This window comes from Delphinus delphis, chromosome 2 (assembly GCF_949987515.2).
Source record: "Delphinus delphis chromosome 2, mDelDel1.2, whole genome shotgun sequence".
In the NCBI taxonomy this organism is placed as follows: Eukaryota; Metazoa; Chordata; class Mammalia; order Artiodactyla; family Delphinidae; genus Delphinus; species Delphinus delphis.
The window spans coordinates 15,575,674-15,599,245 of NC_082684.1; the positions used below are offsets into that span (position 1 = coordinate 15,575,674).

The 23,572-nt window shown below is 37.1% G+C and overlaps 1 protein-coding gene across 4 annotated transcripts in view; it reads left to right on the forward strand.

Annotated features, from left to right (window-relative positions):
- Positions 1-23,572, forward strand: part of EML5 (EMAP like 5) — a 160,773-nt gene that overhangs the window by 46,552 nt on the left and 90,649 nt on the right. For all 4 annotated transcript variants that reach the window (XM_060003358.1, XM_060003357.1, XM_060003356.1 and 1 more), the window contains exons 7-8: positions 846-1,047; positions 19,326-19,463. In XM_060003358.1, coding sequence (XP_059859341.1) covers positions 846-1,047; positions 19,326-19,463 — 340 coding nt within the window. The remainder of the gene's footprint in view (positions 1-845; positions 1,048-19,325; positions 19,464-23,572) is intronic.

The window sequence follows — 23,572 nt, forward strand, 5'->3', positions numbered from 1 at the left end:
GGAGGGTTTTTAAAAATTGATGTAATAAAACAGAATCTTTCACTATAAAAGTAAACGTATTATACACTAGTGTGGAATTATAAGAGAGGACTGGAAGTATTAGATGTGTGACCTTGAGCTGCATACCTCATCTGTAAAATGAGAATAAGAGTAGCTATTTCAGAGAATTAAATGGGCTAATATATGTAAAATATTTAGAAGTGTCTGGCACATAACAATCATCCAGTGTTAACTGTTATACCGTTTTCATTAGTTTTGCTGAGCATTATTGTACTTTAAAGTTTACAAAATAATTTGACACTTTTTCTTATTTGATTCTTACATTGTAAGTTACACAGGAGCTTAATGTTGACCATACTATATAGATGAGAAAACTGAGGAAGACACTAGCTTTCCTGAGCTTACAAAAGGGATTGTATATAGAAAAAGTAGAAGTCTCTCTTCTTAATGATTTTATGAGCACATTGAAGAAATGAAATATAAACACGAGAAAAGTCAGATTATTATAAGAGAAAAATAATACAGTTCTTTAATTCTGAATAATTACTCTGTGGATGATGCACACTGTTGTTATAAGCCTTTGGCTGAGGAAGTGATCAGACTATGACTGATGTTGTCCAGTAAGGAAGAAGAGTGTATTCCCTGAAGGATGGGTAGAAATTAAGTATATAGAAATAGAAATAGTCCACATAGAAAACAGTACAGATAAATGAAGAAAATGTGTGGATCCAAGACTTTCAGATTCCTTTTATCTTATATCTAAGGTATAAAAAGTAACAGTGGTTTAGGCAGATTGGCATTCTGTTATTACAGTACTGATCTTAAATACAATTCAATTTGACTAGGTTTGTCTGTAAGGAGTGTTTGTTGGCGAGGTGACCACATTCTAGTTGGAACACAGGACAGCGAAATTTTTGAAATTGTGGTGCATGAAAGAAACAAACCTTTCCTAATTATGCAAGGGCATTGTGAAGGTGAACTTTGGGCACTTGCCGTCCATCCTACTAAACCTTTGGCCGTGACTGGAAGTGATGATCGTTCAGTCAGGTAAGCAATTCATAAAGTAATTGCATAGGCTGGAATTTGAATTTGTCCTTAGGGAAACATAAGAAAAACTTAAAAAAAAAAACCCTTAGTTTAAAATTTTATCTGCTTATGGTGTAACAAATGAACATAATAGGTGCTTAAAATTGATAGAATTAACAACTATTTATAAGATTTGGGGCTTTCTCTTAAAAACCTAAGTTGGAGTTTGTTCCATATCAAAATGTACAGGATTACCTTTTTAACAGCTATATAATATTCCACTGTGTATTGTAATTTATTCAATTAATCTATCATTGATGGGAGTTTAGGTTCTTCCAGTATTGTGCTTCTAAATACACTGCTTGCAGCAAATGTCTTTATACCTTTGCCATTTTTTACATGTGTAAATATGAATATTTCTATGGTAAATTCTTCACAGTGTTCAAAAGACATATGCATTTAAAATTTTGGTAGATAATGCCTTGCACAGTGACAATAACAATTTACATACCTTACAGCAATGTGTGACAGTGCCTGTTTTCCCACACCCTTGCCAACACTAATTATTACCCCAAAAGGTGAAAAATGATATCTTGTTATGTTTTGAAAACATGCTTTTCTCTCATGCTGAGGGGTCTTGAGTATGTTTTCATACGTTTGGAGGACAGTTGTATTTCCTTTTCTTTGACCTGTCTGTTCAAGCTCTTTGCGTATTTTCCATTAGTACATTGGTCTTTTTCTAATTATTTTAATATAGGCTCTAATACCTGTCTACATATGAAAGCAGCAATTAGCCTTTTGTCTATGAGTGGTTTTTAAAGTGTGATTCCTGGACCAGCAGCATCAGCATTACAGGGGAACTTGTAAGCAATGCAAATTATCATGCATTATACAGGACCTTGTATCAGAAATCCACCAATTTGGGGTTTTCCAGGTAGCTCTGATACACACTGAAGTTTGGGAACTACTGGTCAGTGATGTGAGTTGAGATATTTTTTCCACTTTGATGTCTTTGTTACTTGCTTTTTTACTATGTTTAAGTTTTTTGCTATGAAGAAGTTTTTGTTGTTGTTTTGTTTTATGCAGCTGAATTTATCAGCATTTTCTTTTATGACTTCTGAGTTTTCTAGCATAGAGAAATCCTCCCTAAAGTTAACAAGTTTTCCAATATATTTTTCTAGTACATTAGTGGGTTTATTTTTTATGTTTAACTCCTAATCTGTGTAAAGTTTACTTTAGTATAAGAAGTGAGGTGGGGATGCAACCTAATTCTTTCTAGATAACTACTGATATTTTAAATGGTATGTTAATCAATCATGCCATTTACTCTCTCTGTGTTACTTAGTTTTATGTAGGTGGGAGATGCCATAGCTCTGGGTTCACATAGAAACTCTCTGTGGGACTACACTTCACCCACATGGTTTGCTAGGATCTATTGTTTAGTTTCTTGCATTTTAGGAGGACTGCTGTCATTAGCTGCCACATAACTATGAAAAAAGGACAACTGGTGCTTTAAAAAGTAACTGTGTTACCTGTAAACTGGGTTCACCTCTTGGTGGGTGTCGAACCAAAAGACACAATCAAGCCAAAGATTGGGAGAAGGATTTATATTACTTGAAGAAAGTAAGGAGAACACCAGGGACCTTTCCCAAACCAGTGTCTCCCCGAATAGCAAAATTGGGGAAGTTTTAAGATAAGGGCATATATTCATGAAGGGGCTTGGGCAGAAGAGAATTCAGCATAGAATTAGGGCAAAAGTCAACAGAGTCCAAGCTTTAGTTGATTGAAATCACAAGGGTCAGAAAAGGTCAAAATCATCATCCATTAGGTTCCAGTTGATCTGGTAGTTGAGCACTTCTGGCTAATCTTTACCACTGAAACAGAACTGGGAGATTTTACAATTGATTTATTATCTTTGCTATTGATAACAGTCATTTGATTCTGCATTCTTTTGTTTCCTTAAGGTCATTAATTACTGAGACCTGTACAAGGACAAGCAGTGTGGCCAGGCTTAGATCACAAAATGACCTAGGCCAAAAATGACCTGTCAAGGCCGTGCCTGGTTCTCTTTCTCTGGAGACTCACTATTCTATCTGCTTGCAGTTGCTCAGACTTCTGTTTCTATTACTGGTGGTCAAGTTATTCAGAAAGAACTCTTCCTTTGAAAACAACTAAAAATGCTGGTTAAAATGTAAATCACCTTTAAACTGTTCTTTGAACAGTTTAAAGGAACTATCAGACAAGTTGCGAAAAAAAAAAGGGAATTTAGGAGCAGTTGTGGGCCAAAGCCACTTTTGCACTGAGGGCATTTTTCTTCCCTTGATTAAACTTGGGCTGTTTATGGCTTTCTACTGGGGCATAGGGGCAGAAGTCAAGACCAGGGCTTGCCCAAGGGGAGTAGTCCAAAACACCATGCTAGAACTATAGATTAGGCTATGAAAAAATATCCCTTGCAGATTTATGTGGGGATGGAGATCTTACTTCTTGTTTCAAGTTTTGATAGCACAGGAAGTAAATAAAGCAGCTTGATGTTATTATTCAAACAACATTAATAGTTCCAATAACTTTACCACAGTGTTGTTTAAAAAACAAAATTCAGCTGAGTAAATTTGAAGACCTAAATGGCTTTATTAAATGATTCATGAATTGGGCAGCATCCCATCTAGAAAGTAGAAAAGTGCTCTGAGGAGCTGTACAAAATGGAAGGTTTTTGAAGGCAGAAAAAGAGTGGGACAAGAAAGTCAAAAACAAAAGAAAGGATTATTTCAGGCAAGGTCACCTTCCTTTGAGGGAGGTGGGGGGTGGGGGTGGGGGTGGGGGGGTGGGGGTGATCAATCTATCATGCACATTACCTCATTACTGTTGATAGGAAATTCCAGACTGATTGGTTTAAAATTCCACTCCTGGGAGAAGCTGAAACTGCAGTTAGGTTAGTTATTAAGTTTTGGTTTGTTGATGTGAGGCTTAGCACAAGTGACTCCATTTTGGGCCTGTTGTTTCTTTTCTTTTCTCCCTCCCTCCCTTCCTCCCTTCCTTCCTTCCAACGGTTTCAAATAAGTTCTGCTTTTGCCTTATAATTTTAGGTTGAATTTATTAAGAAACAGTATCAAATGTGCAGCAAAAGCTAATTTCTAAAGCCATTCAGTGTTTAATAATGGTAGTTGAGGGAGTTCCCTGGCAATCCAGTGGTTAAGACTATGTGCTCCTGATGCAGGGGGCACAGGTTTGATCCCTGGTCAGGGAAGTAAGATCCCACATGCCATGCAGCACAGCCAAAATAATAATAATAATAATAATAATAATAATAATAATAATAATAATGGTAGTTGAGGGCAATTTTGATTTAGAAAAATTTCAGTCTCGGCTCTGAGATCAAAATATCATAATAAAACTTTACCATTGCTAAGCCATTAACCTGCTGTGTGGGCAAGTCAGGATTTTTAGCTACTGTTCCTGATAAAAACTCAGAAATAGTAATGGTTAAATCCACTGGAGAAGATGAAGTTCACCATTAACACTATTGGTTCTAAAACACATGATTCAAGTGTGTGTGTGTGTGTGTGTGTGTGTGTGTGTGTGTGTGTGTGCACGCGCAAAATACTTGCAAAAGAATAATACAGTGAATACTCATAGGCTTTAAACAACTTACATTTTTAAGTAAAATTGTAAATTTGTCCAAGCCATTTTTCCCCATACATATTTTTATACCCCAATGTGGTATAAAAATACATTGTATTGGATTATTGCTTTCTCAGTAATGTCTTTGAAAATATTCTAGCCTGTAGTTGTTTCATGCAAACTATTCGTAGAAGCTAATTCTTTATCACTTCAAACTTGCCATTGACTCCTCAAATAAACAACTGAGTTGTATTAGTAACATCTGTTGACTTATCAAGACTCAAAAAAAACCACTCAAAAGTATTTGCCTTGTTTTAAATTAACTGTTGGTGTTATTCCCAACACACTCAACTCTTTAAGCAACTGTTCTTGCCAAAAGGCTAATTGTCTTAAACAAGTTTTTTTTTTGGACACATTTCTTCAGCTACTGCAATCTAAAATGATTTAGTTAATCCATTACCAATAGACAGTTTCTTTGCTTGTCTAACAAATGAACCACTCAGAAACTTACTTTTGTAAGTAAAACCTCATTCTGCTGTAATTTTAAATTTCTGATTTTTCTGACCATTGCTTTCCTGTGAGTTGAAAATATTGTGATGAGTGCTTAGTCTGGTAATGTTAATGTATCTTTGTACTCTGTCATTGCATCATAAACATAATGCATTACCATCTAATTCAATAGCGGTGTAATCCACACTCCACTGTGCCTTAAAAACACAACATTCGAAGTTCACTTTTCTCTTTTTTTTCTCTTGTTTTGACATGATGGGTTTCTGCTGGAAATAAAAAATAATAAAATGCCATGATGTGACAATACACATAGGACTCAGAATTCTATCAGGTTATAATTGTGTCACTGCAATTTGTAGTGCACCAAAGTAGTGCAAGGTGATCTGTGTCACATACCATCTACTGTCTGTTTTGCAAGCACTCAGGTCCACCTCTGTAGTATGAAAGGAGCCATAGACAATATGAACACAAACCAGTGTGGCTGTGTTCCCATAAAAATTGATCTATGGACACTGAAATTTGAATTTCATATAATTTTCTCATGTCTCAAAATGTCATTCTTTGAAAAATGTTTTCAACCATTTAAAAATGTAAAAGCAAGGAGGGGGATCAAGATGGCAGAGTAGGAAGACATGGAGCTCACCTTCCCCCACAAACACGTCAAAAATACATCTACATGTGGAGTAATTCTCATGGAGAACTAACTGGAAACTGACAGAACTCCCATACAACCAAAGCTGCAAGAAATATTTTCCTATAACTGGGTAGGATGGAAAAAAAAGATATCAGGTCAGGACCTGCACCCCTGGGAAGGATCTGAAAGGAGAAGGTCTGCATGGAAGGACCCTTGCCCTGGAGAGCAAGCAGGTTGAGCTACAATCTGGGCATCCCAGTCCTAAGATACTGCGCAGAGGAGACAAGCCCCCTTACCTTCTGAGAGAACCACTGGGACAGACAGAAGGGCTAGAGCAGCCTAGACTCTACTTGCAAGGAGCGTGCACATGCTGACTTGCCAATAGTCAGGGTGGAGAGAGCCCTGCACTGGTGTCTGCCACCTCACCATACTCCCCAGTCTGAATGGGGCAAACACCCTGGCCCCGCTTGCTCCATACCACAGCCTGGCATGAGATCTGGGCCAACCAGGCTCTGGGAAAAGACGCAGAGACAGACTGTGGGCCTGGGGTGGCGGTGACCCTTGTCAGCACACACAGGAGCGTGCAGCAGTTGGTCTCCCAGTGAGAGTGCCCTGTTCCCACTCACTGCACACTGCAGATTAGCGTTAGATCTGGGGCAGACAAGTCCTGGGAGAAGACTGCCACAGAGGCAGCCCATATCTCTGGCAGCAGTGCAGCCTCAATTCCTGCAGCCACAGTACCCTGACCCCCAGCCTACTCCACACTATAGCCTTGTGCTAGATCTGGGATGAACACAACAGAGGAAGGGATGCAACCTCAGCCTGCTTCTAAGTGGAGCCGCAGATGCCTACACAGGCGGCATGTAGGTCCTCTGTGAGTGCACAGGCCTCATTCGCTTCAGCACTCACTTCCTTTGGGGCAGGGCACACACTCAGGGGCAACAGAGCCTGGTCAAGCCCGACCCTCAGGGCTTCTACTCCGACAACTGAGGAGCAGACCCTGTCCCAGACAGGGTGGCAATAGCCATGGAGCAGAGAGGGAGTCCTGCCTTATGCCCTGAACAGGCTTTAGATCCTCCAGCACCAACTGCCACCCCCCTCCCCCCCACCCCCACCCCCTCCCGATCAAGAGGATAATGGCCAGCATACCCTGAGGAAAGATGTGGCTGGCATTCACACCAAAACCAGCCCTTGCACCAAAGGCATTGGACACACATAGTCTGCACAGGGACACTCCCACATAAAAACATCCCTATAAGATTGTAGTCAATAACATTCTCTCCTAAATTCATAGAGACAGAGAAAGTTAAGTAAAATGGAAAGGCAGACAAACTACTCCCAACTGAAAGAACAAGAGCAATTCCCTGAAAGAACAAATAATGAAAGAGAGCTCACCAGTCTACCAGACCCCAAGTTCAAAAAGGTGATAATAAAAATGCTAACTGAATTAAGAAGGATTATTGATAGGAAAGCAGATCACTGTAACAAGGAACTAGAAACCGTAAAGATAAACCAGTCAAAAATAGACAATTCAAAAAAAAAAAAAAAGGACATCTCAATTGCTGAGGTAAAAACCAATTTAGAAGCAACAAATAGCCAACTAAATGACACAGAAGAATGAATAAGTGATCTGGAAGATAGAATAATGGACATCACCCAATCAGAACAGCAGAGAGAAAGACAAATGAAAAGAAAAAAGCAATATATGAGACCTATGGGATAATATAAAATGTGCCAACCTATGCATAATAGGAGTTCCAGAAGGAGAAATGGGAGAGAAGGGGATCGAAAATGTATTTAAAGAAATTATAGCTGAAAACTTCCCAAACCTAAAGAAGGAAACATACACAGGTACAGGAAGCACAGAGGGTCCCAAACAAGATGAACCCAAACAGACCCACATGTAGACATATCATAATTAAAATGGTAAAAGTTAAAGAGAGGGTTCTAAATACAGCAAGAGAAAAACAAAGAGTCCATTACAAGGGAACTTCCATAAAGATAACGCTGATTTCTCTGCAGAAACTTTGCAGGCCAGAGTGGAATAACATGATATATTCAAAGTCCTGAGGGAAAAACCTGCAACCTAGGATACTCTACCCAGCAAGATTATCATTTAGAATAGAAGGAGGGATAAAGAATTTCTCAGACAAGCAAAAATTAGAAGATTTCAGCAATACTACACCTATCCTGAAAGAAATATTGAAGGAGCTTCTCTAAATAGAAAAGAAGCAAGAATCTATAGGAAAGGGAAAAATCACAATAGGAAAGGCAATATATAGTAAGGATTGAAGGTCACTTAAATGAGCAAGATGTAGATGAAAAAACAGTAAAAAAAAATTGTATAAGTGATTATGATTATAATAAACAGTAAAATAAAAGGATGAAAATGTAAAATAGAACATCAAAATTATGAAATGTGGGGGAGGGGAATATAAAATGTAGATCTTGTGTAATGTGTTTGAACTTGAATGACTGTCAGTTTAAAGCAATTAGATATAGTTATAAGTCAACACACTAGAACACTGTGGTAACCGCAAATCAAAAACACGTAATAGGGGGACTTCGCTGGCAGTCCAGTGGTTAAGACTTCACCTTCCAATGCAGGGGGCCCGGTTTCAATCCCTGGTCAGGGAACTAGATCCCACATGCATGCCACAACTAAGAGTTCACATTGCCACAGCTAAGGAGGCTGCATGCCACAACTAAGGAGCTGTCAAGCCACAACTAAGGAGCCCATGTGCCACAACTAAGGAGCCAGCAAGCCACAACTAAGGAGCCCACCTGCTGCAACTAAGTAGCCCACGTGCTGCAACTAAGGACCAGGCAGGCTGCAACTAAGGAGCCTGCCTGCTGAAACTAAGAACCGGTGCAACCAAATAAATAAATAAATAGAAAGATAAAGAAGGGCATTGTATAGTGATAAAGGAATCAGTACAAGAGGAGAATATTATACTCATTAACATACATGCTCCCAATATAGGAGCACCTACATATATAAAACAAATACAGACATAAAGGGAGAAATTGACAATAACACAATAATAGTAGGAGACTTTAACACTCCACTGACATCAATGGACAGATCATCCAGACAGAAAATTAATAAGGCAACAGAGGTCCTAAATGATGTAGTAGATTAGTTGGACTTAATTAATATCTACAGGACACTACATCCAAAAAAGAGTACACTTTCTTTCCAGTTGTGCATGGAATGTTCTTTAGGATGGACCACACATTAGGTCAGAAAACAAGCCTCAGTAAATTTAAGAGAATAGAAATTATTTCAAGCATTTTTTCTGACCCCAACAGTATGAAACTAGAAATCAACCACAGAATGAAAAACAGGAAAAGAACAACCACTTGGATACTAAACAACATGCTACTAAAAATCCAATGCGTCAATAATGAAATCAAAGAAGAAATCATAAAATACTTAGAGACAAACAAAAATGATAACACAGCTTTACAGAATCTATGGATGCAGCAAAAACAGTTCTAGGAGGGAAGTTCATAGTGATACAGGCCTTATTCAAGAAACAGGAAAAATCTCAAACAACCTAACCTACCAACTAAAAGAATTGGAAAAAGAACAAACAAAACCCAATGTCAGCAGAAGGAAGGAAATAATAAAGATCAGAGAGGAAATAAATAGAGATCAAAAAACCAATAGATCAATAAAACCAAGAGCTGGTATTTTGAAAAGATGAACAAAATTGACAGACCTCCAGGCAGACTCACCAAGAAGAAAAGAGGATCCAACTAAACAAATAAGAAATGAAAGAGGAGAAATAACAACTGATACCACAGAACTACTAAAAAATCATAAGAGCATACTATGAACAGTTACATGCCAACAAATTGGACAACCTAGAAGAAATGTGCAAGTTTCTAGAAGCATAACTGCTATAACTGAATCAAGAAGAAACACATAATTTGAACATACCAATCACTAGAAGTGAGATAGAATCTGTAGTAAAAACAAAAAGAAAAAAACAGCCTCCCTGCAAACCAAAGTCTAGGACCAGATGGCTTCACTGGGGAATTCTACCAAACATACAAAGAATTTATACCTGTCCTTCTCAAATTATTCCAAAAAATTGAAGAGAAGGGAACATTCCCAAATTAATTCTGTGGGGCAACCATCACCCAGATACCAAAACCAGACAGAGACACTACAGAAAAAAAATTACCAGTCGATAATCTTTGATGAATACAGATGCAAAAATCCTCAACAAAATATTAGCAAACCGAATCCAGCAATACATTAAGGGGATCATACACCATGATCAAATTGGATTCATTCCAGGGTCACAAGGATAGTTCAGCATACTCAAATTAATCATTGTGATGCACTATATTAACAAAAGAAAAGACAAAAACCACGTGATCAACTCAACAGATGCAGAAAAAGCATTTAAAAAAATTCAGTATCCTTTCATGATAAAAACTCTTACCAAAGTGGGTATAGAGGGAACGTATCTCAACATAATAAAAGCTGCTTATGACAAGCCTACAGCCAATGTAATACTCAACAGTGAAAAGCTAAATGCTTTCCCACTAAATTCAAAAACAAGACAAGGATGCCCAATCTCACCACTTCTATTCAACATAGTATTGGAAGTCCTAGCCACAGAAATCAGACAAGAAAAAGAAATGAGGTATCCAAATTATAAAGGAAGAGATAAAACTGTAACTATTTGGAAATGACATGATACTCTACATAGAGAACCCTGAAGTCTTCACACAAAAACTATTAGAACTAATAAATGAATTTATCATGGTAGCAGGATACAAGATTAATATACAGAAATCTGTTGCATTTCTTTATACTAATAATGAAATATCAGAAAGAATTTTTTTTAAATTCCATTTAAAATCACATCAAAGAAAAAATAACTAGGAATAAGCTTAACGGAGGAGGTGAAAGACCTATGCACTGAAAACTACAAAATATTGAAAAAGGAAATTGAAGATGATTCAAAGAAATGGAAAAATATACCATGCTTTTGGATTGGAAAAATTAATATTGTTAAAAATGTCCATACGACCCAAAGCAATCTACAGATTAAATGCAATCCCTATCAAAATACCTATGACATTTTTCACAGAACTAGAACAACTAATCCTAAAATGTATATGGAACCACAAAAGATCCAGAATTGCCAAAGAAATCCTGAGAAAAAAAGAACAAAGCTGGAGGTATAATTCTTTCAGACTTCAGACTATACTACAAAGCTGCAGTAATCAAAACAGCATGCAATTGACACAAAAACAGACATACAGATCAATGGAATCGAATAGAGAACCCAGGAATAAACTATGCACCTGTGGTTGATCTACAACAAAGGAGACAAGAATATACAATGGAGGAAAGATAATCTCTTCAACAGGTGATGTTAGGAAAGCTGGACAGCTGCATGTAAATTAATAAAATTAGAACATTCCCTGACAACATATACAAAAATAAATTCAAAATGGTTTAAAAACCTAAGTGTAAGACACGATACCATAAAACTCCTAGAAGAGAACATAGGCATAACATTCTCTGACATAAATCAGAGAATTTTCTCTGTTTTCTACTGAGCCCACGGGCCGCAACTACTGAAGCCTGAGCACCTAGAGCCTGTGCTCCACAACAAGAGAAGCCACTGTGATGAGAAGCCCTTGCACCACAACGAAGAGCAGCCCCTGCTCACTGCAACTAGAGAAAGCCCGTGTGCAGCAACAAAGACCCAATGCAGCCAAAAATAAATAAATAAATTTATTTTGATAAATTTAATAAATAAATAATAAATAAAATAAATAACTAAAATAAAATTATTTATTAATAAATAAATTTATGTATTTATTTAAAAAAAAGAAAGAAGCTTACGGTCACCAAAGCAGGTCGGGGGACAAATTAGGAGTATGGTATTACCACATACAAACCACTCTACATAAAATAAACAATAAGAATTTACTCTATAACACAGGGAATTATATTCAATATCTTATAATAACCTATAATGGAATATAATCTGCAAAAAAATAATAACTGAATCACTATGCTGTATACCTGAAACTAACACAATATTGTAAATCAACTATACTTCAATTAAAAAAATGCAAAACCATTCTTAGCTTGTAGACTATACAAAGACAGGCAGTGGGCCCAGTGTGGCCCACAATCTGTGGGCATAGAAAGTCATCAGGAAGTATCATGTTTAATGTTGAAACACTGAAAGTTTTCCTTTAAAATGAGGAAGAAGAAAATGGTGCCCACTTTCACCATTATATTTTTCATTATTTTATTCTTCACCGTTATATTCAGCTACAGACTAGAAGTGTTTGTCAGCACAGTGAGCCTAAATATATATATATGTGTATATATATATGTATATGTATATGTGTGTATATGTCTATATATTTTCAATAGATGTATATATATATATAGAGAGAGAGAGAGAGAGATTTTTGAATAGAAAGGAAGAAACAACTGTCATTTGCAGGTGTTATAATTGTATATGTAGAGAATTAAAAGGAAAATACAGAGAAATTGTTGGAATTAAAAAGAGAATTTAGCAAAATTCCTAGATATAGAAACAATATACAAAATCATAGAAAACAGCAAAAAAAACCAGAATTTTTAAAAATAAGATACTGCTATAAAATGTTTAAAAATATACTTAGTTTTGCTGATCTTTTCCTAACCTTTGAGAGTAGATGCTCGTTCATTAAGTTGTAGCCTTTATTTTGATAATATCTGCATTTAAATTTCTCCCTAAGTACTATTTCAGCTATATCCCACAAGTTTTGATATGAAATACTTCTGTTGTAATTTACTTCTAAAATGTTACTAGTTTTCATTAGAATTTTGGTCTTTGTCCTTTATGTTATTTGGAAGTGTAATACTTAACTTTCAAACAATGGGCATTTTTTACTTCTTGTTACAGTTTTCTAACATTAGGGTCTGGAAAAGACTAAATTTGCATAATCTGAAGTGTTATTCTTAAAAGACTAAATATATACCATACACCACTATACTATATATGTATCTCGCCTTTAACCAGGGTAGAAATCATCCACCTAAAATGAATGATTGGAAAAAAATAATGTTATTACATCGTCTTAAAAATAAAAGATTCTGGTATTCTGCCCACCGCTCCCACAGTAGGAGCTGGTTCTGAGGACTCGCCTTTAGAGAGTAATGTGATGTTGAGACCACCTGGACCGGAGACTCTGCTTCATTATCTTCAAGGCAAGAAGAGGCAGCATGACAGTGGCCCTGTTGGTAGAGGACTTGATTTGGCACCTGAGTCTACTTCTTACACCCTGTGTACCTGGGGCAAGTTTTCTGGTTGCTCTCAACTTCAGTTTCCTCATCTGACTAATTGGGAGTACAGGGCCCCAGCTCATCCTCCCACAGCCCCCAGTGAGGAAGGCAGAAGAATATTCCTAGAGCTGGGGAGAGAGCAACATTCTGCAGAGCCAGACAGCTCAGAAACAGTCAAACTTTTCTCTAGGCCAAAAGGTCAGAATCAGAAAAGTCTGAATGAAAAATTCTGGACCAGAAATTCTGAGGTGCAGGCCCAGCAACCTGTGTTTTCACAAGCCCTCCAAGTGGTTCTGATGCCCTAAAAATTGAGAGTCACTGATCCAATCCATTTTGTTGCTTTGCTCCATATTCGGCTGAGTCCAAAATAGCCGTATGGCTGACAAGGTCTTGGTGCTCTGGCTGGCTGTCAGACCTGAGCTTCGGAGGTGGGAGAGCCGAGTTCAGGACATTGGACCACCAGAGACCTCCTGGCCCCATGTAATATCATTTGGCAAGAGCTCTCCCAGAGATCTCCGTCTCAACGATAAGACCCAGCTCCACCCAACAACCAGCAAGCTACAGTGCTGGACACCCCATGCCAAACAACTAGCAAGACAGGAACACAACCCCACCCATTAGCAGGGAGGCTGCCTAAAATTATAAGTTCATAGACACCCCAAAACACACTGCCGGACACAGCCCTGCACACCAGAGAGACAAGATCCAGCCTCATCCATCAGAACACAGGCACCAGTCCACTTCACCAGGAAGCCTACACAAGCCACTGAACCATCCTCATCCATTGGGGGCAGACATCAAAAACAATGGGAACTACAAACCCGCAGCCTGCAAAAATGAGACCCCAAACACAGTAAGTTAAGCAAAATGAGAAGACAGAGAAATATACAGCAGATAAAGGAGCAAGGTAGAAACCCACCAGAACAAACAACTGAAGAGAAAATAGGCAGTCTACCTGAAAAAGAAATCAGAGTAATGATAGTAAAGATGATCCAAAATCTTGGAAATAGAATGGAGAAAATACAGGAAATGTTTAACAAGGACCTAGAAAAACTAAAGAGCAAACAAACAATGATGAACAAAACAATAAATGAAATTAAAAATTCTCTAGAAGGAATCAATAGCAGAATAACTGAGGCAGAAGAACGGGTAAGTGACCTAAAAGATAAAATAGTGGAAATAACTACTGCAGAGCAGAATTAAGAAAAAAGAATGAAAAGAAATGAGGACAGTCTCAGAGACCTCTGGGACAACATTAAATGCAACAACATTCGAATTATAGGGGGTCCCAGAAGAAAAGAAAAAGAAAGGGACTGAGAAAATATTTGAAGAGATTATAGTTGAAAACTTCCCTAATATGGGAAAGGAAATAGTCAATCAAGTCCAATAGGTGCAGTGAGTCCCATACAGGATAAACCCAGGGAGAAACATGCACCTCAATACATAAGACAAGAAACATATTAATCAAATTATCAAAAATTAAATACAAAGAAAAATTAAAAACAGCAAGGGAAAATCAACAATTAACATACAAGGGAATCCCCATAAGGTTAACAACTGATCTTTCAGCAGAAACTCTGAAAGCCAGAAGGGGGTGGCAGGACATATTTAAAGTGATGAAAGGGAAAAACCTACAACCAAGATTACTCTACTCAGCAAGGATCTCATTCAGGTTCAACAGAGAAATTAAAATCTTTACAGACAAGCAAAAGCTAAGAGAATTCAGCACCACAAAACCAGCTCTACAACAAATGCTAAAGGAACTTCTCTAGGCAGGAAACACAAGAGAAGGAAAAGACTTACAATAAAAACCCAGAACAATTAAGAAAATGGTAATAGGAACATACATATCAGTAATTACCTTCAATGAAAATGGATTAAGTGTTCCAACCAAAAGACACAGACTGGCTGAATGGATACAAAAACAAGACCCATATATATGCTGACGACAAGAGACCCACTTCAGAGCTAGGGACACATACAGACTGAAAGTGAGGGGATGGAAAAAGATATTCCATGCAAATGGAAATCAAAAGAAAGCTGGAGTAGCAATTCTCATATCAGACAAAATAGACTTTAAAATAAAGACTATTACAAGAGACAAAGAAGGACTCTACATAATGATCAAGGGATCAATCCAAGAAGAAGATAAAACAATTGTAAATATTTACACACCCAACATAGGAGCACCTCAATACATAAGGCAAATGCTAACAGCCATAAAAGGGGAAATCGACAATAACACAATAATAGTAGGGGACTTTAACACCCCACTTTCACCAAAGGACAGATGATCCAAAATGAAAATAAATAAGGAAACACAAGCTTTAAATGATACATTAACCAAGATGGATTTAATTGATATTTATAGGACATTCCATCCCAAAACAGCAGATTACACTCTCCTCTCAAGTGATCATGGAACATTCTCCAGGATAGATCATATCTTGGGTCACAAATCAAGCCTTGGTAAATTTAAGAAAATTGAAATCATATCAAGTATCTTTTCTGACCACAGTGCTATGAGACTAGATATCAATTACAGGAAAAAATCTGTTAAAAAAAAAAAAAAAACATGGAGACTAACCAATACACTACTGAATAACCAAGAGATCACTGAAGAAATCAAAGAGGAAATCAAAAAATACCTAGAAACAAATGACAATGAAAACACGACAACCCAAAACCTGTGGGATGCACCAAAAGCAGTTCTAAGAGGGAAGTTTATAGCAATATAATCCTACCTCATGGAACAAGAAAAATCTCAAATAAACAACCTAACCTTACACCTAAAGCAATTAGAGAAAGAAGAACAAAAAAACCCCAAAGTTAGCAGAAGGAAAGAAATCATAAAGATCAGATCAGAAATAAATGAAAAAGAAATGAAGGGAATGACAGCAAAGATCAATAAAACTAAAAGCTGGTTCTTTGAAAAGATAAACAAAATTGGTAAACCATTAGCCAGACTCATCAAGAAAAAAAGGGAGAAGACTCAAATCAGCAGAATTAGAAATGAAAAAGGAGAAGTAACAACTGACACTGCAGAAATACAAAGGATCATGAGAGATTACTATAAGCAACTATATGCCAATAAAATGGGCAACCTGAAGGAAATGGACAAATTCTTAGAAAAGCACAATCTTCTGAGGCTGAATGAGGAAGAAATAGAAAATATAAATAGACCAATCACAAGCACTGAAATTGAAACGGTGATTAAAAATCTTCCAACAAACCAAAGCTCAGGACAAGATGACTTCACAGGAGAATTCTATCAAACATTTAGAGAAGAGCTAACACCTATCCTTCTCAAACTCTTCCAAAATATAGCAGAGGGAGGAACATTCCCAAACTCATTCTATGAGGCCACAATCACCCTGCTACCAAAACCACACAAAGATGGCACAAAAAAAGAAAACTACAGGCCAATATCACTGATGAACATAGATGCAAAACTTCTTAACAAAATACTAGCAAACAGAATCCAGCAGCACATTAAAAGAATCGTACACCATAATCAAGTGGGTTTATCCCGGGAATGCAAGGATTCTTCAGTATAGTAAATCAATCAATGTGATACACCATATTCACAAATTGAAGGAGAAAAACCATATCATCATCTCAGTAGGTGCAGAAAAAGCTCTCAACAAAATTCAACACCCATTTATGATAAAAACTCTCCAGAAAGTACGCATAGAGGGAACTTACCTCAACATAATTAAGGCCATATATGACAGAGCCACAGCCAACATCATTCTCAATGGTGAAAAACTGAAACAGTTTTCACTAAGATCAGGAACAAGACAAGGTTGCCCACTCTCACCACTAATATTCAACATGGTTTTGGAAGTTTTAGCCACAGCAGTCAGAGAAGAAAAAGAAATAAAAGGAATCCAAATCGGAAAAGAAGAAGTAAAACTGTCACTGTTTGCAGATGACATGATACTGTACGTAGAGAATCCTAAAGATACTACCAGAAAACTACTAGAGCTGATCAATGAATTTGGTGAAGTAGCAGGATACACAATTAATACACAGAAATTTCTTTCATTCCTATACACTAATGATGAAAATCTGGAAGAGAAATTAAGGAAACACTCCCATTTACCCTTGCAACAGAAAGAATAAAATATATAGGAATAAACCTACCTAAGGAGACAAAAGACCTGTATGCCAAAAACTATAAGGTAGTGATGAAAGAAATTAAAGGTGATACAAACAGATGGAGATACACCATGTTCTTGGATTAGAAGAATCAGTATTGTGAAAATGACTGTACTACCCAAATCAATCTACAGATTCAATGCAATCCCTATCAAACTACCACTGGCATTTTTCACAGAATTAGAACAAAAATTTCACAGTTTCTGTGGAAACACAGAAGACCCTGAATAGCCAAAGCAATCTTGAGGTAGAAAAACGGAGCAGGAGGAATCAGGCTCCCTGACTTCAGGCTATACTACAAAGCCACAGTAATCAAGACAGTATGGTAGTGGCACAAAAACAGAAATATAGATGAATGGAACAGGATAGAAAGCCCAGAGATAAACCCACGCACATATGGTCACCTTATCTTTGATAAAGGAGGCAAGAATACACAATGGCAAATGACAGCCTCTTCAATAAGTGGTGCTGGGACAACTGGACAACTACATGTAAAAGAATGAAATTAGAACACTCCCTAGCACCATACACAAAAATGAACTCAAAATGGATTAAAGACTTAAATGTAAGGCCAGGCACTATAAAACTCTTAGGGGAAAACATAGGCAGGACACTCTATGACATAAATCACAGCAAGATCCTTTTTGGCCCACTTCCTGGAGAAATGGAAATAAAACCAAACATAAACAAATGGGACCTAATGAAACTTAAAAGCTTTTGCACAGCAAAGGAAACCATAAACAAGACGAAAACACCACCCTCAGAATGGGATAAAATATTTGCAAACGAAGCAACTTACAAAGCAGTAATCTCCAAAATATACAAGCAGTTCATGTAGCTAAATCTCAAAAAAACAAAAAGCCCAATCCAAAAATGGGCAGAAGACCTAAATAGACATTTCTCCAAAGCAGATATACAGATTGCCAACAAACACATGAAAGGATGCTCCACATCAGTAATCATTAGAGAAATGCAAATCAAAACTACAATGAGGTATCACCTCACCCCGGTCAGAATGGCCATCATCAAAAAATCTACAAACAGTAAATGCGTGAGAGGGTGTGGAGAAAAGGGAACCCTCTTGCACTGTTGGTGGGAATGTAAATTGATACAGCCACTATGGAGAACAGTATGGAGGTTCCTCAAAAACCTAAAAATAGAACTACCATATGACCCAGTAATCCCACTACTGGGCATATACCCTGAGAAAACCATAATTCAAAACCATAATTCAATGTTCATTGCAGCTCTATTTACAATAGCCAGGACATGGAAGCAACCTAAGTGTCCATCGACAGATGAATGGATAAAGGAGATGTGGCATATATATACAATGGAATATTACTCAGCCATAGAAAGAAACGAAATTGAGTTATTTGTAGTGATGTAGATGGACCTAGAGTCTGTTATACAGAGCGAGGTAAGTCAGAAAGAGAAAAACAAATACCATATGCTAACACATATATATGGAATCTAAAAAAAGAAAATGGTTCTGAAGAACCTAGGGGCAGGACAGGAATAAAGATGCAGACGTAGAAAATGGACTTGAGGACATGGGGAGAGGGAAGGGTAAGCTGGGATGAAGTGAGAGAGTGGCATTGACATATATACACTACCAAATGTAAAATAGGTAGTGGGAAGCAGCTGCATAGCACAGGGAAATCAGCTCAGTGCATTGTGACCACCTAGAAGGGTGGGATAGGGAGGGTGGGAGGGAGATGCAAGAGGGAGGGAATATGGGGATATATGTATACATGTAGCTGATACGCTTTGTTATACAGCAGAAACTAACACAACAATGTAAAGCAATTATGCTCCAATAAAGATGTTAAAGTAAATAAATAAATAAAAGATTCTATTAACCCTTGTCATTTTAAGCATTAAGAGTACTTCTGTTTCGTAGATAAGAATTCCCAGCCACAAGCATACAGTTAAAAATCTAGGTTTATCTTGCCTTCTTAAAATGAAATTATTATTTTAACCAACAGTTTTTTCATAGAGTCTATCATTTTTTAAGCATATGTTAGTTAACTGTTCTTTTATTTTAATTAAATGTTACAGGATATGGAGCCTAGTTGATCATGCACTAATAGCAAGGTGTAATATGGAAGAACCAATTCGTTGTGCAGCTGTAAATGTAGATGGGATCCATCTTGCCCTTGGAATGAAGGATGGCTCATTCACTGTACTTAGAGTAAGGTATGTAATAGGGTAGAAGTAGAAAGAGAGAGTAAATTCTGTTAAGTGAGATAGAGTGCATAGTACTTATTTTTACCCATTTCCTTTAACCCCCTCCCTTCTTATTAACATACATTTTCTCAAATATTAGTTTCATTAAGTATAAAAAATATGTTTTTAAAAATGGCTTTGTCAGAAAATTAAGTTAACTCAAAACCCTTGGTTTGGGGGATTAAGAATGCTTAGTAGATTAATGACTAAAATTTTGAGTTAAATTTGGGTCTTGATTTCCATTTCTTGGTAGTATTGATTTTCAGTAATGATCTTCTGACATAGAAGAGGGAGAATGAGACCTTGAAACTGTTAAAAATGAGTGAATGGTTTTGTTGTCATTTGCAGATCTATGCTTTGAAAAACATGACTGCATCTCTCCCTTTGTTTGGGTAATTAGAAAAGTTTAAAGAATTTGTTAAAGCAGTTAGCATCTTTTGTTGGATTGTAGATATGTTGGATTATTGCATTCAGTTGAATTCTATACAGCCACTTAAAAATTTGCTGTAGATCCACACGTGTTCACGATAAGTATCTATGAAATTTTCCACATCCAGTTTAATGAATCATAGGGCCATCCACCCAGTTGCCCAATCCAGAAACCATTGATTCATTTCTCTCCTTTGTCTCTCATGTCTAGTTAATCACTAAATTCTGGAGAACCTAATTCCTGAATAGCTCTCAAATTAATCTACTTCCTTCCACTCTCACCACTGTACTCTTTTATAAACTTTTGCCATGTCTTACCTGGATTGGTGGAATAGCATCTCAGCTGGTCTCCTTACCTCCTATTTTGCTTCCTCAAGTCCTTTTTAACACTCTACAGTTATAGTGATGCCTTTTAAAACACATTTGTTTGCATCCCTCGTCTTTCTAAAGTATGATAAAAGCATTGCACTGTCCTTAGGATGAAGTTCATAATTCTTAACATAGCATATCCTGCCCATCTCTCTAGCCTATTTCTTTCTACTGCAGTCTCTTTCTTTTAGCATGTATAAAACATCTTTCATTTTTTCAGATACATCATGTTCTCTTGTACTTCTGAGCTGCTATAGATATGACTCTTCTTTCTGGGACAGGTTTCTATAATGAGATATGCTGAGATTTTTCTCTTAATCTAATTTTTTATTGTGATAAAACATACATAATATAAAATTTACCATTTTAAACATTTTTAAGTGTAAAACTCAGTGTCATTAAGTACATTTGGGTTGTTTTACAACCAAGAATTTAAGATGCATGTAAAACACCTGGGAATTTCTGTCAGATAGTTGGTATGCATTAAAAATAGTGATTGTTATTTTTTCGTTTGTACATTTACTTGTCCTTTCAATTATTGTATGCAAGAAACTGGGTGAATAAATTATCTCTAATAAGTCAGTATTTTAGCAACTCAAAAATACTCTTTTTTGGGGGTAAGTGAGGCATGCGTCGCACAGCTTGCGCGATCTCAGTTCCCTGAGCAGGGATTGAACTCTGGGCCATGGCAGTGAAAGCCTGGAATCCTAACCAATAGGCCACCAGGGAACTCCCTCAAAAATATTCCTAATCCTTCTTAATTTACCTGGTCACTGTTTCTTCTTGGTTCGCTGTGTATATTCTCTGTATCATAGAGCAGAATTTATAAGTATAGCAGTAGTAAAGTGCCCTCACAGGAGTGGTTATGTTATGATTAGAGGAACATAGCATAGATTAGAAACTAACACACTGATTCTTAAATTGGGGTACAAGGTGATGTGCCAGGGCAAAATCATATAACTTCTTAGAACGTCTCTTTTTCTTGTGATAAAAATGTTAAATAATTTTATATTAAAACAAACACTAATATCATGGAGTCAAATGAAAAATTGCAAATATTTTTCAAATTAGAAGATACATATGAATACATATAAAACTTTGGTGGTGGGCTGCATGGTATTATCAACATCAAACTCTTCAGAGGCGCTAATTCATTCTCATAAGTAATTAGGGAGACTTCAGTGGAAGAGCTTGGTGAGCATGGTTAATAAATTATGCTGAAGATGGAGTAAGGTTTCCTGCAGTGTATGGGGTAGACTTTAGTTGTAAAAATATTAACGTTGCCATTTTAGATTCTACCAGTCTTTAGCCAGTTGTCTTTTCTGACAGTGTCACTGCTGAGTTATATCAACTTTAAAAGGATTAGGACAGTTTTTCCCCTAACTAATCACACATTCATTTAATTTTTTTCAACATATTTATATTTTGTCTGCCTCATTTCATGGGAGTAATAAGTTCTGAAAGTTGTTTCCTGGCTTTCAAAAAGTAACTCTTTTATGTCCATTATTTTTTCACATCGAAGGTGTTTTTGTCTTTCTGCCCCAACCAAGAGCACTATTAAAACATGCTCAAATATGTCTTATCTTAAAATTCCTACCTCGAGCCTGAGGCCCTCTTTGGTTATATCACATCTCTACTCTCTTCTCTTTCACAGTAAAAATCTCAAAAACCTGCCTATTTTACTATCTCTCTTTCCTTCCAATTAACTTATCAACTTTCTACCCCCATTCCAATATAGCTTTTGCCTTCATCTTTAAATTGGAAAACCCTCACTAATAGTGCCCTGTAACTAAAACCAGGAGATATTTTTCAGTTCTCATCTAAATTGATTCTCAGCAGTAAATTTGACCCCTTGAACAACTTGCTCCTTCTCAAAACATGCTCTTCCCTGGCTTTAGATGTTAATTCTCTTTGTCTTTGCAGCCTCTGGCTCCATTTTCTTTATATGCTAATTATCTTCTGTCTACCCAGTAAAATTGAAGTCCCTGAAAGCTCAGAGTCTAGGCTTTCTGCTCTTTTTTACTCTGTATTTTCTCACTAGGTAATCGCATCCTGCCTGTAGCTTCAGTTACTACCCATAGCATGATGATCCCAGATGCATAGTTCTAGCCCTGTTATCACCTCTAAACTCCAGTCATGCATATTCAGTTGCTTATTTAACATCACTTGGGTATCTCAAAGACATCTGCAATTCAGCATGTCCAAAGCTGAACCCAGCATCCCCCCTCCCAAACTGATCTTCTGTCTCTGGGCCCTATTCTGTCCATGTTCTTGTATAAGCCAAAAACCTAGGCATTATCATAGATACCTCTCTCTCTCTAACCACCATTTTTTTTTTTTTACATCTTTATTGGAGTATAATTGCTTTACAATGTTGTGTTAGTTTCTGCTGTATAACAAAGTGAATCAGCTATATGTATACATATATCACCATACCCCTCCTTCTTGAGCCTCCCTCCCACCCTCCCTATCCCACCCTTCTAGGTGGTCACAAAGCACTGAGCTGATCTCCCTGCGCTATGCATCTGCTTCCCACTAGCTCTTTGTTTTACAGTTGGTAGTGTATATATGTCAATGCTTCTGACTCACTTCATTCCAGCTTCCCCTTCCCCCCTCCCCTGTGTCCTCAAGTCCATTCTCTACGTCTGTGTCTTTATTCCTGTGCAACCCCTAGGTTCATCAGAAACTTTTTTTTTTTTTAACATTCATATATATGTGTTAGCATATTTTTTCTCTTTCTGACTTACTTCACTCTGTATGATAGACTCTAGGTCCATCCACTTCACTACACGTAACTCAATTTCGTTTCTTTTTGTGGCTGAGTAATATTCCATTGTATATATGTGCTACATCTTCTTTATCCATTTATCTGTCGATGGACACTTAGGTTGCTTCCATGTCCTTGCTACTGTAAATAGTGCAGTAGTGAACACTGTGGTACATGTCTCTTGAATTATGGTTTTCTCAGGGTATATGCCCAGTAGTGGGATTGCTGGGTCATATGGTAGTTCTATTTTTAGTTTTTTGAGGAACCTCCATACTGTTCTCCATAGTGGCTGTATCAGTTTACATTCCTACCAGCAGTGCAGGAGGGTTCCCTTTTCTCTACATCCTCTCCAGCGTTTATTGTTTGTAGATTTTTTGGTGATGGCCATTCTGACCGGGGTGAGGTGATACCTCATTGTAGTTTTGATTTGCATTTCTCTAATGATCAGTGATGTTGAGCATTCTTTCATGTGTTTGTTGGCAATCTGTATATCTTCTTTGGAGAAATGTCTATT